Source organism: Notolepis coatsorum (genome assembly GCF_963971535.1).
Source record: "Notolepis coatsorum genome assembly, chromosome: 14".
Taxonomy (NCBI): domain Eukaryota; kingdom Metazoa; phylum Chordata; class Actinopteri; order Aulopiformes; family Paralepididae; genus Notolepis; species Notolepis coatsorum.
The window spans coordinates 31,416,612-31,433,993 of NC_140178.1; the positions used below are offsets into that span (position 1 = coordinate 31,416,612).

Here is a 17,382-nt window from a genome sequence, read left to right on the forward strand (position 1 = left end):
TTTGTATATATACACGGAATATCCCTTTACCTAGGTACAGGCCAGACCATAATATTCGTTCTCCTATTGGACAGCGACCCCTAGGCGCCAACGGCCATACCCCCAATGGCAAGTTCAAAGCCACCGTCAAGACATGTCTCAACATGTCCAGGTTTGCGCAGTAATACGAGACAGAACTGAGGTTGGCACTAGATTATTCACCTTACGTATAAATACGTCGCAGGTGGATACAGAAGCACTTAGACCAAAACGTTGAAGCCTTCACCACGATACAACGTGCCGTGAAGTGGGCCTCTTTGCCCCTAAATAGAGCCTTGAGAACCGCGTGCGAATAGATAGCTAAAGTGTCAGAGTTTAACGCTGTATCGTCGAGTTCGACTTATTCTATTGTAAAGTAATAGTCTTATTTATAGTGTATTGTGCGGCTACCGTTCTACAGTGACCATCATTACCACCGGTTCGTCGTACTCTAGCTAGTGCACTTATCCAGGCTGGGCGGCCTAACTCGCGCCGCCATCCGAGGAGTCCTAGACGAGAACCGTTGGATATGTACACCGGAGAACCTACACCGACGAATGCAGAGCCTTTTCCGGTTGGATTATATTGCTTTGGTACTGTGGCTGCTGGAGCAGAGAACTGTCTACCCCACTGCTGTGTGGGATCTACCCTGTGATGAGCACCATCGAGCCCGCCTCTAGGACCCACAGAGGCTGGCTAGCTTTCATCCATGCTGACGTGCATACTGGAGTATAGCTGTTGCTTTGTCTACGGACCAAGGGATTACTGCACTGGCTCCTGTATCTGGAGCCTCGTTATTCCTCGTTGATCCAGACTTTGCTCCCGAACATTCCTCTCCCCTGCTGGCTTACAACCGGAGGGAACCCCCTTAGTATCTCCAGCTGACTACGAGTGTGCCTTATGTAATTCTTATGCTACAGGTGGCGTCAGTTATACCCATCTTATTATGCTCATGGACTTACGCTCTTGACTTACTTAAGTGTTCTTCGCCTTACAAGCGCGACCAATAATTCTCATTCTGTAACCTATCGTTGCTGCTCTAATAATAAATACCTCTAAATAGAACTTTCTTTGTCAAGCCGTATTCTTGTGTGGGTGTTCACCAGATATACCGTGTACTGTATGGCCAGTAATTAAAGTACATAACTAAGTAGTGGTTTAATGATACCATACTCTCAATACAGTCAGGGAATTGTACCCCTCAGTTACACTAACACTGGCACATTTACTGTGCAGAAATGTACATTGATGTGCATTGTCTGTAAAAATAAAACAAAAAAAGTTGAATATAAATTGTATGTATATATTTGTTCAAATTATGCCTCAGTGGTATTACAGGCAGGCTAGAGCAAGCAGTCAAAGATAGTTGATCAAAATATATTACTTAGTATATTCCCTATATAATATGAGTATACATCACTTAGATAAAAGCACCCATGAGATTGTTATGTTAAAAAGCACACATCATTTCACTTGAGTCAGAACTAAGCCACAAGAACTCCATTTAAACTAAATCTTCCTCACAGCTCTCAAAAACAAAACCCCAAAATGATCCATGTAGGAAAACAACAGATAATCGAATGCAATCAGAGAGGCTCATCACGTCCAGTGCTGACAGAGACACGTCTTTGCGAGGGTTTGTGAAACGCTTCACCTTTGGACTTTCACCTTTGGCCTGCCACAAGGACTGCTTAGACTGGAAATCAACACATTAGCATCTCCCATTGTACTCGTGCAGTAAGATGTGAGAAGTATAAAAGCCTCGACAACAGTCTTCGCTAACACAAGGACTCCTATCCACAGACTTCCGGAGCTTATTCAAACCCATCATGGGGGGAACCAAGCTCTGCCTTCTGCTGATGCTGGGCACCTATGCCTTGGCTCGTGAGTAGTGTTGTTTGTTTGTTTATTCCTATTCATAATTTTGTTGTTGTTCTTAGCTCTATTTATTTTACATTACATGTACATTCATACCAATTATTTGCCTGTTCTATTCTCCATCCATCTATCATCCATTGCAACACTATATTATCACAGATATCCAGTTGGGGGATCCCCCCTTTGAACAGCCCATCTGAGGTGTCTCTCCTCCACGCCGCCTGTAACTGAGGGGTACAATTCCCTGACTGTATTAATCAAGTATGGTATCATTAAACCACTACCGTCTTATGTACATTACTGGCCATACCGTACACAAGTATATCAGATGAGAACTCCTCCACAATGAAACGGTTTCCACACAAATACTTGTTTAGAATATTTATTACAGCAAGAATATTATATTACATTACTTAGATGCGCTTATAAGGCAAAGAATGTGCGTAGGCAAGTCAATATGGATATTAGGAATTATATCTCTGGTACTCTGGGGAGATAGCTGGAAAGGGGGGTACTACCGGTTGTAAGCCAGCAGGGGGAGGCGATGCTCTATGCAAAGTCAATGGGTTCCACAGGGACTTCAACAAGGCACCTGGAGACGGTATATTACTCCCTGCAGCAGCGGATGAAAAGGCAGCTGGTCCCAGTGTGCGCGCCGCACAGATGAAGCCGTGGAGTCTCTCCTTGAGACGGGCTCGAGTGATGTCCTCACGGTAGGTCTCACACAGCAGCGGGGTAGACGGTTCTCTGCTCCAGCAGCTTGGTCAAAGCAATGAAGAATAATAATAGTAATCCTGCCGGAAAGTGGCTCTACTGGCGCCGGGGAGATCCTCCGGTGCGCGGTGGTCCACGGTTGAACTTGACGTTACTATCCTATTAGCACGCGGCAATAAGTGCTCTATGTAGACACACAATTACCCACTTCACGTGGTCTTTGACTCGTAATGAAGGCTTACTAGTAAATAGCGAACGATACGTTGAACAAACGTAGTAGGATAACACGACTCTATTTGAGGCAATACGAGCCCTACTCTACCGCACGTTGCATAGTGGGTGAGACGTCACTTGGGTAACTGAACAAGACTGAACTTCAACTCGAACTGAAAAGGCGAACTAACTCAGTATTCACCTACGCCATATTTATATGTACGGGGAATAATCAAGTGCCAGCCTGCTCACTGTCTCGTAGCCCTGGGCAGAAGCGGGCATGTTGAGACAAGTCCTGTCGGTAGCTTTCAAGTCGGCTCTAGGGGCTCGGCACTGGCGCTGGTGGCACGCCATCCAATAGGAGAATGAAATATTATGGGCTATAGTAGGCTAAAGGGATATTCCGTGTATATGTACAAGGAATATACAAGGGATATCAAACGATATACAAATACTATTCAATATATATCAATAAATAAATATATATATTCGGTTTAATCTGACCCTTTGTAACACCGCCTGTGGTGCTTTTTTTCCCCTATTGCTAGGTTTTTAGTGAGTCGTTCCTTATCTTCATTGGGGAACGTCTGGGAGTGTCACTTTTTGGATTTTATGGTGGTTTTTGTTCTGGATCTATTGTGATGTTTCTTCTTGACTTGTACAGCCCATGGGGGCTATTCCATGTGATCGCGGGCGATACAAATACATTTGATTTGATTCATTAGCTGATTTGAAGTGGTTAGAGAAAATACCATTGGTCGGGTATCTTTAAAGGAATTGTGGGAAATGCGCTTCTCCAGAGTCAGACAAGAAGATAGATACTGTCCTCTCTGTGCGTTCAGTAGAAAGCTATCCAGCTGCAAGCTAGCCTAGTAGAAATTCAGTAGAAAGCTAGCCTAGCTTAGCACAAATGAATGGAAGTAGATACGGATCAGCCGGACTAGCTTAAAACTCCGGGAGGGGTGTTTTTGGCCAACAGCTAGTCTAGCTGATCCGTGTCCGCTTCCATTAATTTGTGCTAAGCTAGGCTAGCTTTCTACTGAACGCACAGAGAGGACATTGGTATCTATCTTCTTGTCTGACTCTGGAGAAGATGGTAAGTGCATTTCCCATAATGTTGGCGTGTCCCTTTAAAATGATGATGGTTACCGAGTTTTCTCCACACAGACCATACAAATGTAACCAACAGGTCTAAAGTGTGTCCTCAGTGGGGATGCAGTCATTGTCTGATAGAACTTTTGGAAGTTGTATTAATTACACAGATTGTTAAAACCTGTGTACAAAATAAAAATACATGTTTTTAAATTACATTTTATAGAAATTGTCTATAGAAAAACAGTGAAGCAATTTAGTATTTTACTGCTGAGATGATCATACTGCTGATGGTAAAATTAACAACAGCTTATCTGAGCTCAGCCATACAGCGCAATAACCGCAATTTAAATAGAATTTCATATAGGTTAAGTAAGTAAAGATAAAGTAAAGTAAAGATATTCAAATTGAGTTATGTGGTGTTTTAAAATCTACTTTTCTCATTTACAGAGCAAGCAGTTGGAAATGCTGATGGACAATCTCCAACATGTTTCTGTAAGTTACATATTTATAGTTCTTCTTGTGATTATTATCTTTTCTAAAGGTCGTTTATGCTTTTCATGAGAAATACTGATATTGCAAAAAGGAACAATGAATAGGGACTGATTTCATGTCCTTAAAATACAGGTAGGCATAGGAAAAGTGATTGAGATTTTCAGGATTTTCCCCAAATTTAACTTTTAAACTGAACTTAAAGGAACATACTAACATAGGCGGCTGGGTATGGGCGGCTAAGTAGCGCAGTGGGCAAGGCGCTCACCACTAATGCAGGAGATGCTGGGTTCGAGCCCAGCTCTCTGCGTTGCTTCCGGCTTGGCTGGTTGTTCATACTAACACAATTGGCAGTGTTAGAGGGTGGGAAAGCCGGTGGGTGGGGATTGGACGTTGTGGACAGCGACTCCTACAGGTCGGTTGGGTGACGCCTGCACAGCAGAGACAGGAAGTATCGGGGGCAGCGTGAGCCTCCCACGCGTTACTCCTCGCCACTGAGAGTCCGCGCTGTCTGGTGAAAAGATGCGACAGGCTGCATCCTCGCGTATCGGAGGGGACATGTGATGCAAGGCTTCTATCCTCCCTACGACAGACCAGTGGGAGGCATAGTCGAGCAACATTCAAGACAGGGGAGTGGAGAATTGGCAATACAAAATTGGGATGGGAGAAAAATAGGAAAATAAGGAGAAAAAGTGAAAACAATAAAATAAAAGGAACATACTAATATTATGGGAAATATCAATTTCCTCTCTGTGCACTCAGTAGAAAGCTCCCCGGCTGCAAGCTATAGGCTAGCTTAGCACAAATGAATGGAAGTTCAGCCGGATAGCTTTCCACTGAACGCACAGAGAGGAAATTGGTATCCATCTTGTCGTGTGACTCTGCAGAAGACTGTAAGCGCATTTGCCATAATGTCGGCATGTTCCTTTAACGAATGCGTCCTTCAAATGAAATATATTGCCCAGTCTGACTTTGCTCCCTCACTGATTAGATCTCCAGTCAGTATCAGGTCATCTTTTAGTCAACGGTGTCCTGCGTGTCGATGGCTGTGGATGTCCGATATTATCGGCCGATATCGGCAGTAAAATGTGATATCGGAAAATATCGGTATCGGTAAAAATAAAAAACAATAACAATATTTTTTTTTTTTTACATTTATTTAACCTTTATTTACCCAGACAAGCAAGTAAGAACCAATTCTTATTTTATTTATTGTCAAAAGTATGCATGTTGGTTTAATTCAACAACAAGATATATGTAATGTTAATTTTAACATGATCATATTTTGCACAGATAATGCTTACATTTAGAAAGCCTTTTGAATGCATCCAGTGAAATTATTAGTTACCCGGAAATTATTCAGTTTTTTTGGGGGGAAACCCTGCATATATCGGTATCGGTTGATATCTGTATCGGTATCGGAAATTAAGAGTTGGACAATAACGGAATATCGGTATCGGTAAAAAAGCCAATATCGAGCATCCCTACTATATACCCAAGTCCACAGTTTCTTTTCTCAAGCGAAGAGAGAGCCTTTATGGATATCAAACTTTATTATTAAAAAAAGATGTATCCTATTTCCCAGCCTTCTAATGTCTAACTCTTAACTCAACCCTCTTCAGTGGGCGAAAGGTTCCAGAACTTCAGGAGGTATGTGTACCAGTATGAAGCCCAAACCTTGAGCGGAGTGGCCGTGGCAACCGATGTCAAGAATGGTCCCAAAGTGTCCTGCAAGGTGAGCCTCGTGCCACCAGCACCCCTACCATGTCACCTTAACCCTTTCACTGCCACACGACAGCCGGTTAACCCTTTCACTGTGACAATACAGAAGCACCCCTACCATGTCACCTTAGAGAAAAGTGACAGATCTAATACCATTCCCTTTTATCATTGAACTTTTGTTTTATCCTGGTTAGTGAGATTCAAGATCTCTTTTTCAAGAAAGACCACATTAACATACCATGGATTACGAACATACACACATCTGAAAACATCCATAAAATATTCTTCACAAAAGAAAAAGAGAGACCTGTCCGAGAAGGTTAGCAGTACACATAGCTCCAAAACACAACATAAAACGTATATATATATATATCAATATAAACACTCAAGCTAATAGCGCAAAAGTATAACAAAAGTGCAAGGGGAAACAGGAATGTACTTTCTTTGTTGTACAGGTTGAAATCGATGTGCCCCGAACCTGCAGCTTCATCGTGCGAACAAGCGAGTGCTCTCTGAGCAAGGTGGTCAACATGGAGGCGGGTGCCCCAGTGTTTGGTGCCGTGGATGCTGGAGCCTTCGAGGCTGCCATGGCAAAGTAAGTCATCTTACAGTAGCTATGTCACAAGGTAGAGCTAACTCTTGGCTGAAGAGCTACTTGGAAAACAGACAGCAATGTGTGCAAATTAATGACACTGTGTCAGGATTTAGGAAGGTCACCTGTGGAATACCCCAGGGATCGGTGATAGGTCCAAAGCGTTTTATACTTTATATGAATGATATTTGCAATGTTACTGAACTGTTCAAATTCTTTATTTTTGCAGACCATACAAATGTATATTGCTCAGGAAGTAATTTAAAGGAACTTCTGTTTAATATTGAAAGTGAGCTGTAAATTCTCAACGTTTTTTTTAAAATTGTCTCTCAATATTAAGAAAACTACATTTATGGTACGAAACAAAATTGATGGGGATATCATGTAAAAAATCTGTGGTGTTAAAATTTAAAGAGTTTGAGATAACATTTCTAGGAGTAGTTATTGAAAATGAACATGGAAAGAACATATTAACTATATTCAAGGACATTTTCAAAAAAGGCAGTAGCAATCCTGTATACATGTAAGGATATGAAACTATAAGGCCTTGTACATAATTTACTGCTCACTTATACTTCCTTACATATCATACTGTGTGGAAGTATGGGGGTCGACATTTAAAAAGACTAAACTAAAACCAATAATCTTACTGCAAAAGTGGGCAAAAATAATGCAAATAATGTGCAGAGCTAAAGCAAAGTTACTCTCGGACTGTGTGCAACGTCTTTTTTTCAATACATGAAAGAAAATGTGATTTGAAAGACATTTGTAAAATTACTGTTCAAAAAGCTAAGAAAGGGATTAAAAGGAGATGTATTTCTATTGTTGGGGAACGTGTGGAACAATGCTGATGAGTATGAATAGTATGAATGAGTAATTCATTTTTGGTTTAAAAAAAAAAACGGGTTGTATAGCTATTTTTTAAGCTTACAAATGTGAATAATTCTTATTTTGTTATTCTTTTGTTTCTGTTTTGGAGGCTTCATTTGATAGGAATATTGGTCAGGCATGTATAAGCATTGCTTGGAGTTAAGGGGCCAAGAAGAAGATGTATCAGCATTATGCTTCAGCCTGTACCTTTTCAGTCACTGTAAAATCAAAGACCGTTGACAGTCTGAGATGATTGTGCCTATTGTATTGTGTGAGATGACTGAATACAACTACTACTACTACTACCCCTCCCAACAAATATTCTGGGATCTCTGGTACTGCTCGATGATCCTGGTATTCTGGGATCTCTGGTACTGCTCGATGATCCTGGTATGCTGGGATCTCTGGTACTGCTCGATTATCCTGGTATTCTGGGATCTCTGGTACTGCTCGATGATCCTGGTATTCTGGGATCTCTGGTACTGCTCGATGATCCTGGTATACTGGGATCTCTGGTACTGCTCGATGATCCTGGTATTCTGGGATCTCTGGTACTGCTCGATGATCCTGGTATGCTGGGATCTCTGGTACTAATCGATGATCCTGGTATTCTGGGATCTCTGGTACTGCTCGATGATCCTGGTATGCTGGGATCTCTGGTACTGCCCGATGATCCTGGTATTCTGGGATCTCTGGTACTGCTCGATGATCCTGGTATGCTGGGATCTCTGGTACTGCTCGATGATCCTGGTATGCTGGGATCTCTGGTACTGCTCGATGATCCTGGTATTCTGGGATCTCTGGTACTGCTCGATGATCCTGGTATTCTGGGATCTCTGGTACTGCTCGATGATTCTAACACTTGAGGCATATAAGCAGGGATGTAGAGGGTTAAACCCACCTAAACTCAGTTAACCCACCTTTTTAGGATCATATAAAATGCGATGGTTGAAATTCTATAGTATAGATATACTGTATTAATATCAGATTGATGCAAGGTATACGGAAATATGGTATTTTCTTAGGGAAATAAAAAAAGACTATTTTGAACCAAAATGTATATACTACAGGTGATTATTGGTGTTCCTGTGATCATCGATCCGAGTTCATAGTTTATCCTCGTTTCATTTTGCCGATCGATCTGCCCTCCTTGTTCAGGAACCCTAACCCTAACCCTCCTTGTTCAGGAACCCTAACCCTAACCCTCCTTGTTCAGGAACCCTAACCATAACCCTCCTTGTTCAGGAACCCTAAACCTAACCCTCCTTGTTCAGGAACCCTAACCCTAACCCTCCTTGTTCAGGAACTCCCTGAAGGTCACAGTTGAGGGACGGACAGACGTCAAGCTCTTCCCCGAGGCCGACGAGCCCGTCCACATCCTGAACATCAAGAGGGGCATCATCTCTGCCCTGGTTGTGCCCGTCCTGGAGGAGGAGAGGAACCAGCGATCCTCATTCTATCCCCCTCGTCATTGGCAGGCCACCGTGCACGGAGTCTGCGACTCCGTCTACACCGTCAACGCCGCAGAGGACATCGCCACGGATGTGACCATTACCAGAGACCTGTCTGGATGTGACCGCTTCATTGCTCAGAGGGAACACACTAGCCCCCTGGCCCTCATCTCTGGCATGGTAAGAGGGACCACACTAGCCCCCTGGCCCTCATCTCTGGCATGGTAAGAGGGACCACACTAGCCCCCTGGCCCTCATCTCTGGCATGGTAAGAGGGACCACACTAGCCCCCTGGCCCTCATCTCTGGCATGGTAAGAGGGACCACACTAGCCCCCTGGCCCTCATCTCTGGCATGGTAAGAGGGACCACACTAGCCCCCTGGCCCTCATCTCTGGCATGGTAAGAGGGACCACACTAGCCCCCTGGCCCTCATCTCTGGCATGGTAAGCGTTTACACAATGTCAGTGTTCTAACAACAACAAGTGCATTTGTTTATTTGTTTATTTATGGATCCCCATTAGTCTACACCCATGGGTGAAAGACTATTCTTCATGGGGTCCTAACACACAACCTACAACATTACAGTACATTACATTTCAGTAACAAAAAAACTATAAAAACGTAACAAACACCTAAGCCCTAAGCACATTCTCAACATCTTCAAAATCTCACCAAAGAAAACTCACAAAGGCTCCAACCACAAATACTAACTAAACTAAACTAACAATACTAACTAAATAAATCAGTAACTCAACTGTATTTCACCATTCATAACAGCATCCTTAAACTAGGTGTTACGATTGGGTAGGTGTGTTGGACTTGGACCCAATTGCAGAGTTGAACATAGGAGGCGGAATGCGATAGTTGTTCTTTCACAATTAAGCAGTTTCTTTACTGTGAACAGGAAGCATAACACGATAAAGCAAATACTTTGAAATAGGCAAATCAAAGGGAAGACGTAAGTCTCCAAAAACGAGGAAGTAGTTCTAAACTCGAACTGAGAAATGTTTGTAGGGAAAACATCCACACGATAATACATTAATTCATAAATTGAATACTAAATGTACAAAGCACGACACCACTCTTTGTATCACCATTATGCTCCCGACATGAGCGATAACAAATGCTTCAGGTACTGAAAGATAAGTGTTTCTAGTCTTTGTTTTTTTTTATATTTTTTTTATTATTGCAAAACAAAAATTATTAAAAGTCAGTACTCAACACACAATGCATAATGAAACTTTCAGTAAAGGTGGTTAAAATACATGCAAGTACAGAAACAAGATAAAACAAAAATAGTCTATAATAACATTTTAACCGTATACAGTGTATATCCAGCGAAATTACAATTATATAAATGTTAGTATAGAATATACCCCTAATACCTATTTTCTAAAACCCTACACACATATGCTCCAGCTCGAACCCCCCCCTCCCGGACCCCCTCTTGGATAGTACCTCCATTATCCCTCACTCCTAACCAGACACTACCATTATAAGCTAGCTTTTATTCTCTCCACCACTTCTAACCACATTGACATTTTGGATTCATTGAGACCCAGAATTCTTGCTGTAGATATTTCTTGATATATCACATCGAGATATGTAAGAAACCACACTTTTCGGCACATTTTTTCCGGTTGAAACCAACGTGATGCGATCAGTTTTTTAGCTACTGTGATACCCGATAAAACCAATCTCTTTAGTTGTGGATTCACTGCAAACTCAAAAACATCATTCAATAGTAATACCGAGGGGTGTACAGGTATATTCCAAGATACGAGTATTGATAATTGTTGGGACACATCTTTCCAGAATGCCTTAACTGGTGGGCAGTCCCAATACATGTGCATAAATGTTCCTTCGTCCCCATTTGTACATTGGGAGCATTTGGAGTCTTGTTTAAGCCCCATTTTGCACAGCCTTATAGGAGTCAAGTTGTGAGGTTTTGCCCGCTGCTCACTACCTTTTCTCTGTTTCTTTAAGCCTATACTGTTTATTTCCCTTCTATACTGTTTATTTTCCCTTCTCACTCACTCTCTCTAGCCCCCACCCTCTCGTTCCTTACCCTTAGTGGCCACACCTGTTCGATATTCTATTATCTCTCGCACCTATGGTGGCAGGCTAATTAGTCCCCCTGTGGGCTTTAAATACCAGGGCGCTTCCCCTCGTTTTGGCGTGGGGTCGTGTTGTATACTTGCCGAGTCATATTCTCTAAACTTCTAGACTCTTTCGGGAGATCCTCTGTCTGCCTATGCTGTTCCATTCTCCGGCGTCGAGATGTTTGCTCCAGCCTTCGCCAGCTGTCGCCGTTGCCTGTGGGGGAGACTGGTCTGCGCTCCCTGTACTTCCACGGGAGGCACCCCAGCGTTCCACTGCAGACCCCCGCGCAGCTGTTCGTCCTGACGCACATCCAGACCAGCGCAGACGCTCTCCAGTCCTCAGCGCGCAACGCGCATCTTCCAAGGACGCTCGAGCTTGGCACGCTCTCCAGACCAGCGCGCAACGCGCATCTTCCAAGAACCCTCGAGCTTGGCACGCTCTCCAGACCAGCGCGCAACGCGCATCTTCCAAGGACGCTCGAGCTTGGCACGCTCTCCAGACCAGCGCGCAACGCGCATCTTCCAAGAACCCTCGAGCTTGGCACGCTCTCCAGACCAGCGCGCAACGCGCATCTTCCAAGGACGCTCGAGCTTGGCACGCTCTCCAGACCAGCGCGCAACGCGCATCTTCCAAGAACCCTCGAGCTTGGCACGCTCTCCAGACCAGCGCGCAACGCGCATCTTCTAGACCTTCGTGCTTGGCACACTCCTCCTCGCAGACGCACCCCGAGGCGTCTCTCTGTTCCGACGCGCACACCAAGGTGTGGCGCACCACTCTGTTCTGCGGCTCCGACAGTCGGCTACCCGGTGACGACACCTTCGCCACCGCCGCCTGTTCCAGCACCACTCTGTCCTCGGCTCGGACTGCCGGCTCCCCGGTGGCGATACCCTCGCCACCGCCATCGCCACCGCCGCCTGTTCCAGCACCACTCTGTCCTCGGCTCGGACAGCCGGCGCCCCGGTGGCGACGCTCTCGCCCCGCTGCCTGTTCCTGCACCACTCTGTCCTCGGCTCGGACAGCCAGCCACCCGGTGGCGATGCCCTCGCCCCGTTGCTGTCCCCGTACCATTACGCACACGCCTGGGTGAGTTTTGATTGTGATGTCACTCACCCAGCGTAGTGTCCTTGCCCCCGTTCCCGCTGCTGTTTCCTGTACCTTTACGCATACGCCTGGGTGAGTTTTGATTGTGATGTCACTCTCCCAGCGTATTGCCTCTGTTAGTTTGTTTGGACATTTCATCTCCCAGCGTATTGCCTCTGTTAGTTAGTTTGGACATTTCATCTCCCAGCGTAATGCCTCTGTTTTTGGTTCTCACTTAGAATAGTATTTTTTGGACTTTACATCTCCCCCTGTGTGTTTGTCACACGAAGATATTATTACTTTGTTCACTTTGTTATTTGGACTGTTCTGCACCTGCTCTGTTTTTTCCCTTTTGTGCATTAACTCTCTCCTCTGTCCTGCAGAGCGGCCCAGATGTTTTCCCACCAGTCCCCAGTTCCTCCCTGTACCCCAGCCCGCCTCCGCGGGCCTCAGTCCCCTCTATCCCTAGCTCTCCTAGTCCCTAGTCCTCTTTCCCTAGTTCTCCTAGTCCCTAGTCCTCTATCCCTAGTTCTCCTAGTCCCTAGTCCTCTATCCCTAGTTCTCCTAGTCCCTAGTCCTCTTTCCCTAGTTCTCCTAGTCCCTAGTCCTCTATCCCTAGTTCTCCTAGTCCCTAGTCCTCTATCCCTAGTTCTCCTAGTCCCTAGTCCTCTATCCCTAGTTCTCCTAGTCCCTAGTCCTCTATCCCTAGTTCTCCTAGTCCCTAGTCCTCTATCCCTAGCTCTCCTAGTCCCTAGTCCTCTCTCCCTAGTTCTCCTAGTCCCTAGTCCTCTATCCCTAGCTCTCCTAGTCCCTAGTCCTCTCTCCCTAGTTCTCCTAGTCCCTAGTCCTCTATCCCTAGCTCTCCTAGTCCCTAGTCCTCTCTCCCTAGTTATCCTAGTCCCTAGTCCTCTATCCCTAGCTCTCCTAGTCCCTAGTCCTCTCTCCCTAGTTCTCCTTGTCCCTTGTTTACCTAGTCTCTAGTTCCTCTGTCCCAAGGCGTTCCCTTAACCTTCCCTTAGGCGTTCCCTTACCTTCCCATAGTGTTCCCTTTTTCCTGCCCGCCTCTTAAAGGCACCCTTCCTTCCCCTCATATTATATTCCTGTATTTGTGATTCTCCCTTAAAGGGACAGTGCCCTTTTCCCTGTTTTTCCCTGTGTTTCAATAAATATCTGTTTCTTGGCAAACCATCATACCTGTCTTGTGTTGTGCGATTGGGGTCGGTTACAAACCATAACAGTACGACCCCACCAAGTCTACGACCCCAGCCAGCACAGACTGTGTATGTTGAGTTTGCCTTTTTTTTTCTTGTCCCCTCTAGCTCCCCTGTTAGCCCTGTTAGCTTCCCTGTTAGCCCAGTTTAGCTTCCTTGTTAGTCCTGTTTAGCTCCCTTGTTAGCCTGTTACTCCCCTGTTTAGCCCAGTTTAGCTTCCCTGTTTAGCTTGTTAGTCTCCCCGGTTAGCTCCCCTGTTTGCTTCCCGTTTTGCCCTGTTGGACCCCCCTGTAGCTAGCCATGCCCTGGCGGCTAACCCAGTCCCTCAGCAGAGCCCCTGTCTGCTAGCCTAGCTCGGCAGCTAGCGCAGCCTCTATGTTGATGTAGCAGTACAGCTAGCATAGGCCCTGTAGCTATCAGTGCCCTGGCAGCTACCCTTTCCCTCTGCTAGCCTGGCTCCGGCAGCTTGCGCAGCCTCTATGTTGATGTAGCAGTACAGCTAGCATAGGCCCTGTAGCTATCAGTGCCCTGGCAGCAACCTTCCCTCTGCTAGCCCTTTCCCGGTGCTACCATGGTTACCCCTTTGCTACCCTGCTTGCCCCTCAGTTCCTCTAGACCAGTTCTCTAGACCAGTTCTCTAGACCAGTTCTCTAGCCCAGTTCTCTAGACCAGTTCTCTAGACCAGTTCTCTAGACCAGTTCCTCTAGGCTTGTTCTCTAGACCCAGTTCCTCTAGACCAGTTCCCCCAGTTACCCCTCGGCGACCCTGTTTCTTTTGCTAGCCCCACTCTTGTGGTGGCTTCCCCTGCTGGCTTGGCCAGTACCTCTTGTTTTGCCCCCTGCCACTCTGTCTGTATTTGTTTTGGGTCGCCGGGTGGCTCCCGTTGGAGGGGGGGATACTGTGAGGTTTTGCCCGCTGCTCACTACCTTTTCTCTGTTTCTTTAAGCCTATACTGTTTATTTCCCTTCTATACTGTTTATTTTCCCTTCTCACTCACTCTCTCTAGCCCCCACCCTCTCGTTCCTTACCCTTAGTGGCCACACCTGTTCGATATTCTATTATCTCTCGCACCTGTGGTGGCAGGCTAATTAGTCCCCCTGTGGGCTTTAAATACCAGGGCGCTTCCCCTCGTTTTGGCGTGGGGTCGTGTTGTATACTTGCCGAGTCATATTCTCTAAACTTCTAGACTCTTTCGGGAGATCCTCTGTCTGCCTATGCTGTTCCATTCTCCGGCGTCGAGATGTTTGCTCCAGCCTTCGCCAGCTGTCGCCGTTGCCTGTGGGGGAGACTGGTCTGCGCTCCCTGTACTTCCACGGGAGGCACCCCAGCGTTCCACTGCAGACCCCCGCGCAGCTGTTCGTCCTGACGCACATCCAGACCAGCGCAGACGCTCTCCAGTCCTCAGCGCGCAACGCGCATCTTCCAAGGACGCTCGAGCTTGGCACGCTCTCCAGACCAGCGCGCAACGCGCATCTTCCAAGAACCCTCGAGCTTGGCACGCTCTCCAGACCAGCGCGCAACGCGCATCTTCCAAGGACGCTCGAGCTTGGCACGCTCTCCAGACCAGCGCGCAACGCGCATCTTCCAAGAACCCTCGAGCTTGGCACGCTCTCCAGACCAGCGCGCAACGCGCATCTTCCAAGGACGCTCGAGCTTGGCACGCTCTCCAGACCAGCGCGCAACGCGCATCTTCCAAGAACCCTCGAGCTTGGCACGCTCTCCAGACCAGCGCGCAACGCGCATCTTCTAGACCTTCGTGCTTGGCACACTCCTCCTCGCAGACGCACCCCGAGGCGTCTCTCTGTTCCGACGCGCACACCAAGGTGTGGCGCACCACTCTGTTCTGCGGCTCCGACAGTCGGCTACCCGGTGACGACACCTTCGCCACCGCCGCCTGTTCCAGCACCACTCTGTCCTCGGCTCGGACTGCCGGCTCCCCGGTGGCGATACCCTCGCCACCGCCATCGCCACCGCCGCCTGTTCCAGCACCACTCTGTCCTCGGCTCGGACAGCCGGCGCCCCGGTGGCGACGCTCTCGCCCCGCTGCCTGTTCCTGCACCACTCTGTCCTCGGCTCGGACAGCCAGCCACCCGGTGGCGATGCCCTCGCCCCGTTGCTGTCCCCGTACCATTACGCACACGCCTGGGTGAGTTTTGATTGTGATGTCACTCACCCAGCGTAGTGTCCTTGCCCCCGTTCCCGCTGCTGTTTCCTGTACCTTTACGCATACGCCTGGGTGAGTTTTGATTGTGATGTCACTCTCCCAGCGTATTGCCTCTGTTAGTTTGTTTGGACATTTCATCTCCCAGCGTATTGCCTCTGTTAGTTAGTTTGGACATTTCATCTCCCAGCGTAATGCCTCTGTTTTTGGTTCTCACTTAGAATAGTATTTTTTGGACTTTACATCTCCCCCTGTGTGTTTGTCACACGAAGATATTATTACTTTGTTCACTTTGTTATTTGGACTGTTCTGCACCTGCTCTGTTTTTTCCCTTTTGTGCATTAACTCTCTCCTCTGTCCTGCAGAGCGGCCCAGATGTTTTCCCACCAGTCCCCAGTTCCTCCCTGTACCCCAGCCCGCCTCCGCGGGCCTCAGTCCCCTCTATCCCTAGCTCTCCTAGTCCCTAGTCCTCTTTCCCTAGTTCTCCTAGTCCCTAGTCCTCTATCCCTAGTTCTCCTAGTCCCTAGTCCTCTATCCCTAGTTCTCCTAGTCCCTAGTCCTCTTTCCCTAGTTCTCCTAGTCCCTAGTCCTCTATCCCTAGTTCTCCTAGTCCCTAGTCCTCTATCCCTAGTTCTCCTAGTCCCTAGTCCTCTATCCCTAGTTCTCCTAGTCCCTAGTCCTCTATCCCTAGTTCTCCTAGTCCCTAGTCCTCTATCCCTAGCTCTCCTAGTCCCTAGTCCTCTCTCCCTAGTTCTCCTAGTCCCTAGTCCTCTATCCCTAGCTCTCCTAGTCCCTAGTCCTCTCTCCCTAGTTCTCCTAGTCCCTAGTCCTCTATCCCTAGCTCTCCTAGTCCCTAGTCCTCTCTCCCTAGTTCTCCTAGTCCCTAGTCCTCTATCCCTAGCTCTCCTAGTCCCTAGTCCTCTCTCCCTAGTTCTCCTTGTCCCTTGTTTACCTAGTCTCTAGTTCCTCTGTCCCAAGGCGTTCCCTTAACCTTCCCTTAGGCGTTCCCTTACCTTCCCATAGTGTTCCCTTTTTCCTGCCCGCCTCTTAAAGGCACCCTTCCTTCCCCTCATATTATATTCCTGTATTTGTGATTCTCCCTTAAAGGGACAGTGCCCTTTTCCCTGTTTTTCCCTGTGTTTCAATAAATATCTGTTTCTTGGCAAACCATCATACCTGTCTTGTGTTGTGCGATTGGGGTCGGTTACAAACCATAACACAAGTATGTCCTGTGAATATAGTTCAGATTGATTTGTTGATGATCCGGGTTCCTTGATGTAAGTCGGACATTTGCCCAGGCTCCTTGCCAATCAAAGTCATTTTCCAGGTCTGGTATATCCCTCCTCCAGACAGTGTCTAGTTGAAGGGTTTCATACGAGGACGTTAGTAATTGATAATAAAAACCTGATACAAAACCTCCCAATGTTTCTCTTTCATAGAAAAATTTGTGGTATCTGTGGTGTTCAATTGGTATGAGTAATGGAACACCGTGAGACCTCAGACAAAGTCGTAACTGTATGTAAAAAAGCCATGTGGACTCGGTGAGGTTAAACTTTGTGCATATTTCGACATAACTACAGAGGCCCTGGTTATTAAAAATATCCCCTAATGAGTGTATGCCTTGCTCTTCCCATATAGGGAATCTTATAGGGCGTTTTCCCATTAAGAGTGCATTGTTATTGAATATGGGAGTGTGATTATGCCATTCTTGAGGGTTAGGATATTTCTTTTGTGTTTCCCGCCATGTTCTGATTGCATGGGTAATTATTGGGCCAAATTCTCGC

At 46.5% G+C, this 17,382-nt stretch overlaps 1 protein-coding gene across 1 annotated transcript in view; it reads left to right on the forward strand.

The window, feature by feature from the left end:
• The window catches only part of LOC311240491 (apolipoprotein B-100-like), a gene marked incomplete at both ends in the record, with an annotated part of 64,774 nt that overhangs the window by 21,172 nt on the left and 26,220 nt on the right, over positions 1 to 17,382 (forward strand). Inside the window, 4 exons of the mRNA XM_084329070.1 lie at positions 1,822 to 1,902; positions 6,030 to 6,142; positions 6,585 to 6,724; positions 8,895 to 9,222. Coding sequence (XP_084185196.1) covers positions 1,822 to 1,902; positions 6,030 to 6,142; positions 6,585 to 6,724; positions 8,895 to 9,222 — 662 coding nt within the window. The remainder of the gene's footprint in view (positions 1 to 1,821; positions 1,903 to 6,029; positions 6,143 to 6,584; positions 6,725 to 8,894; positions 9,223 to 17,382) is intronic.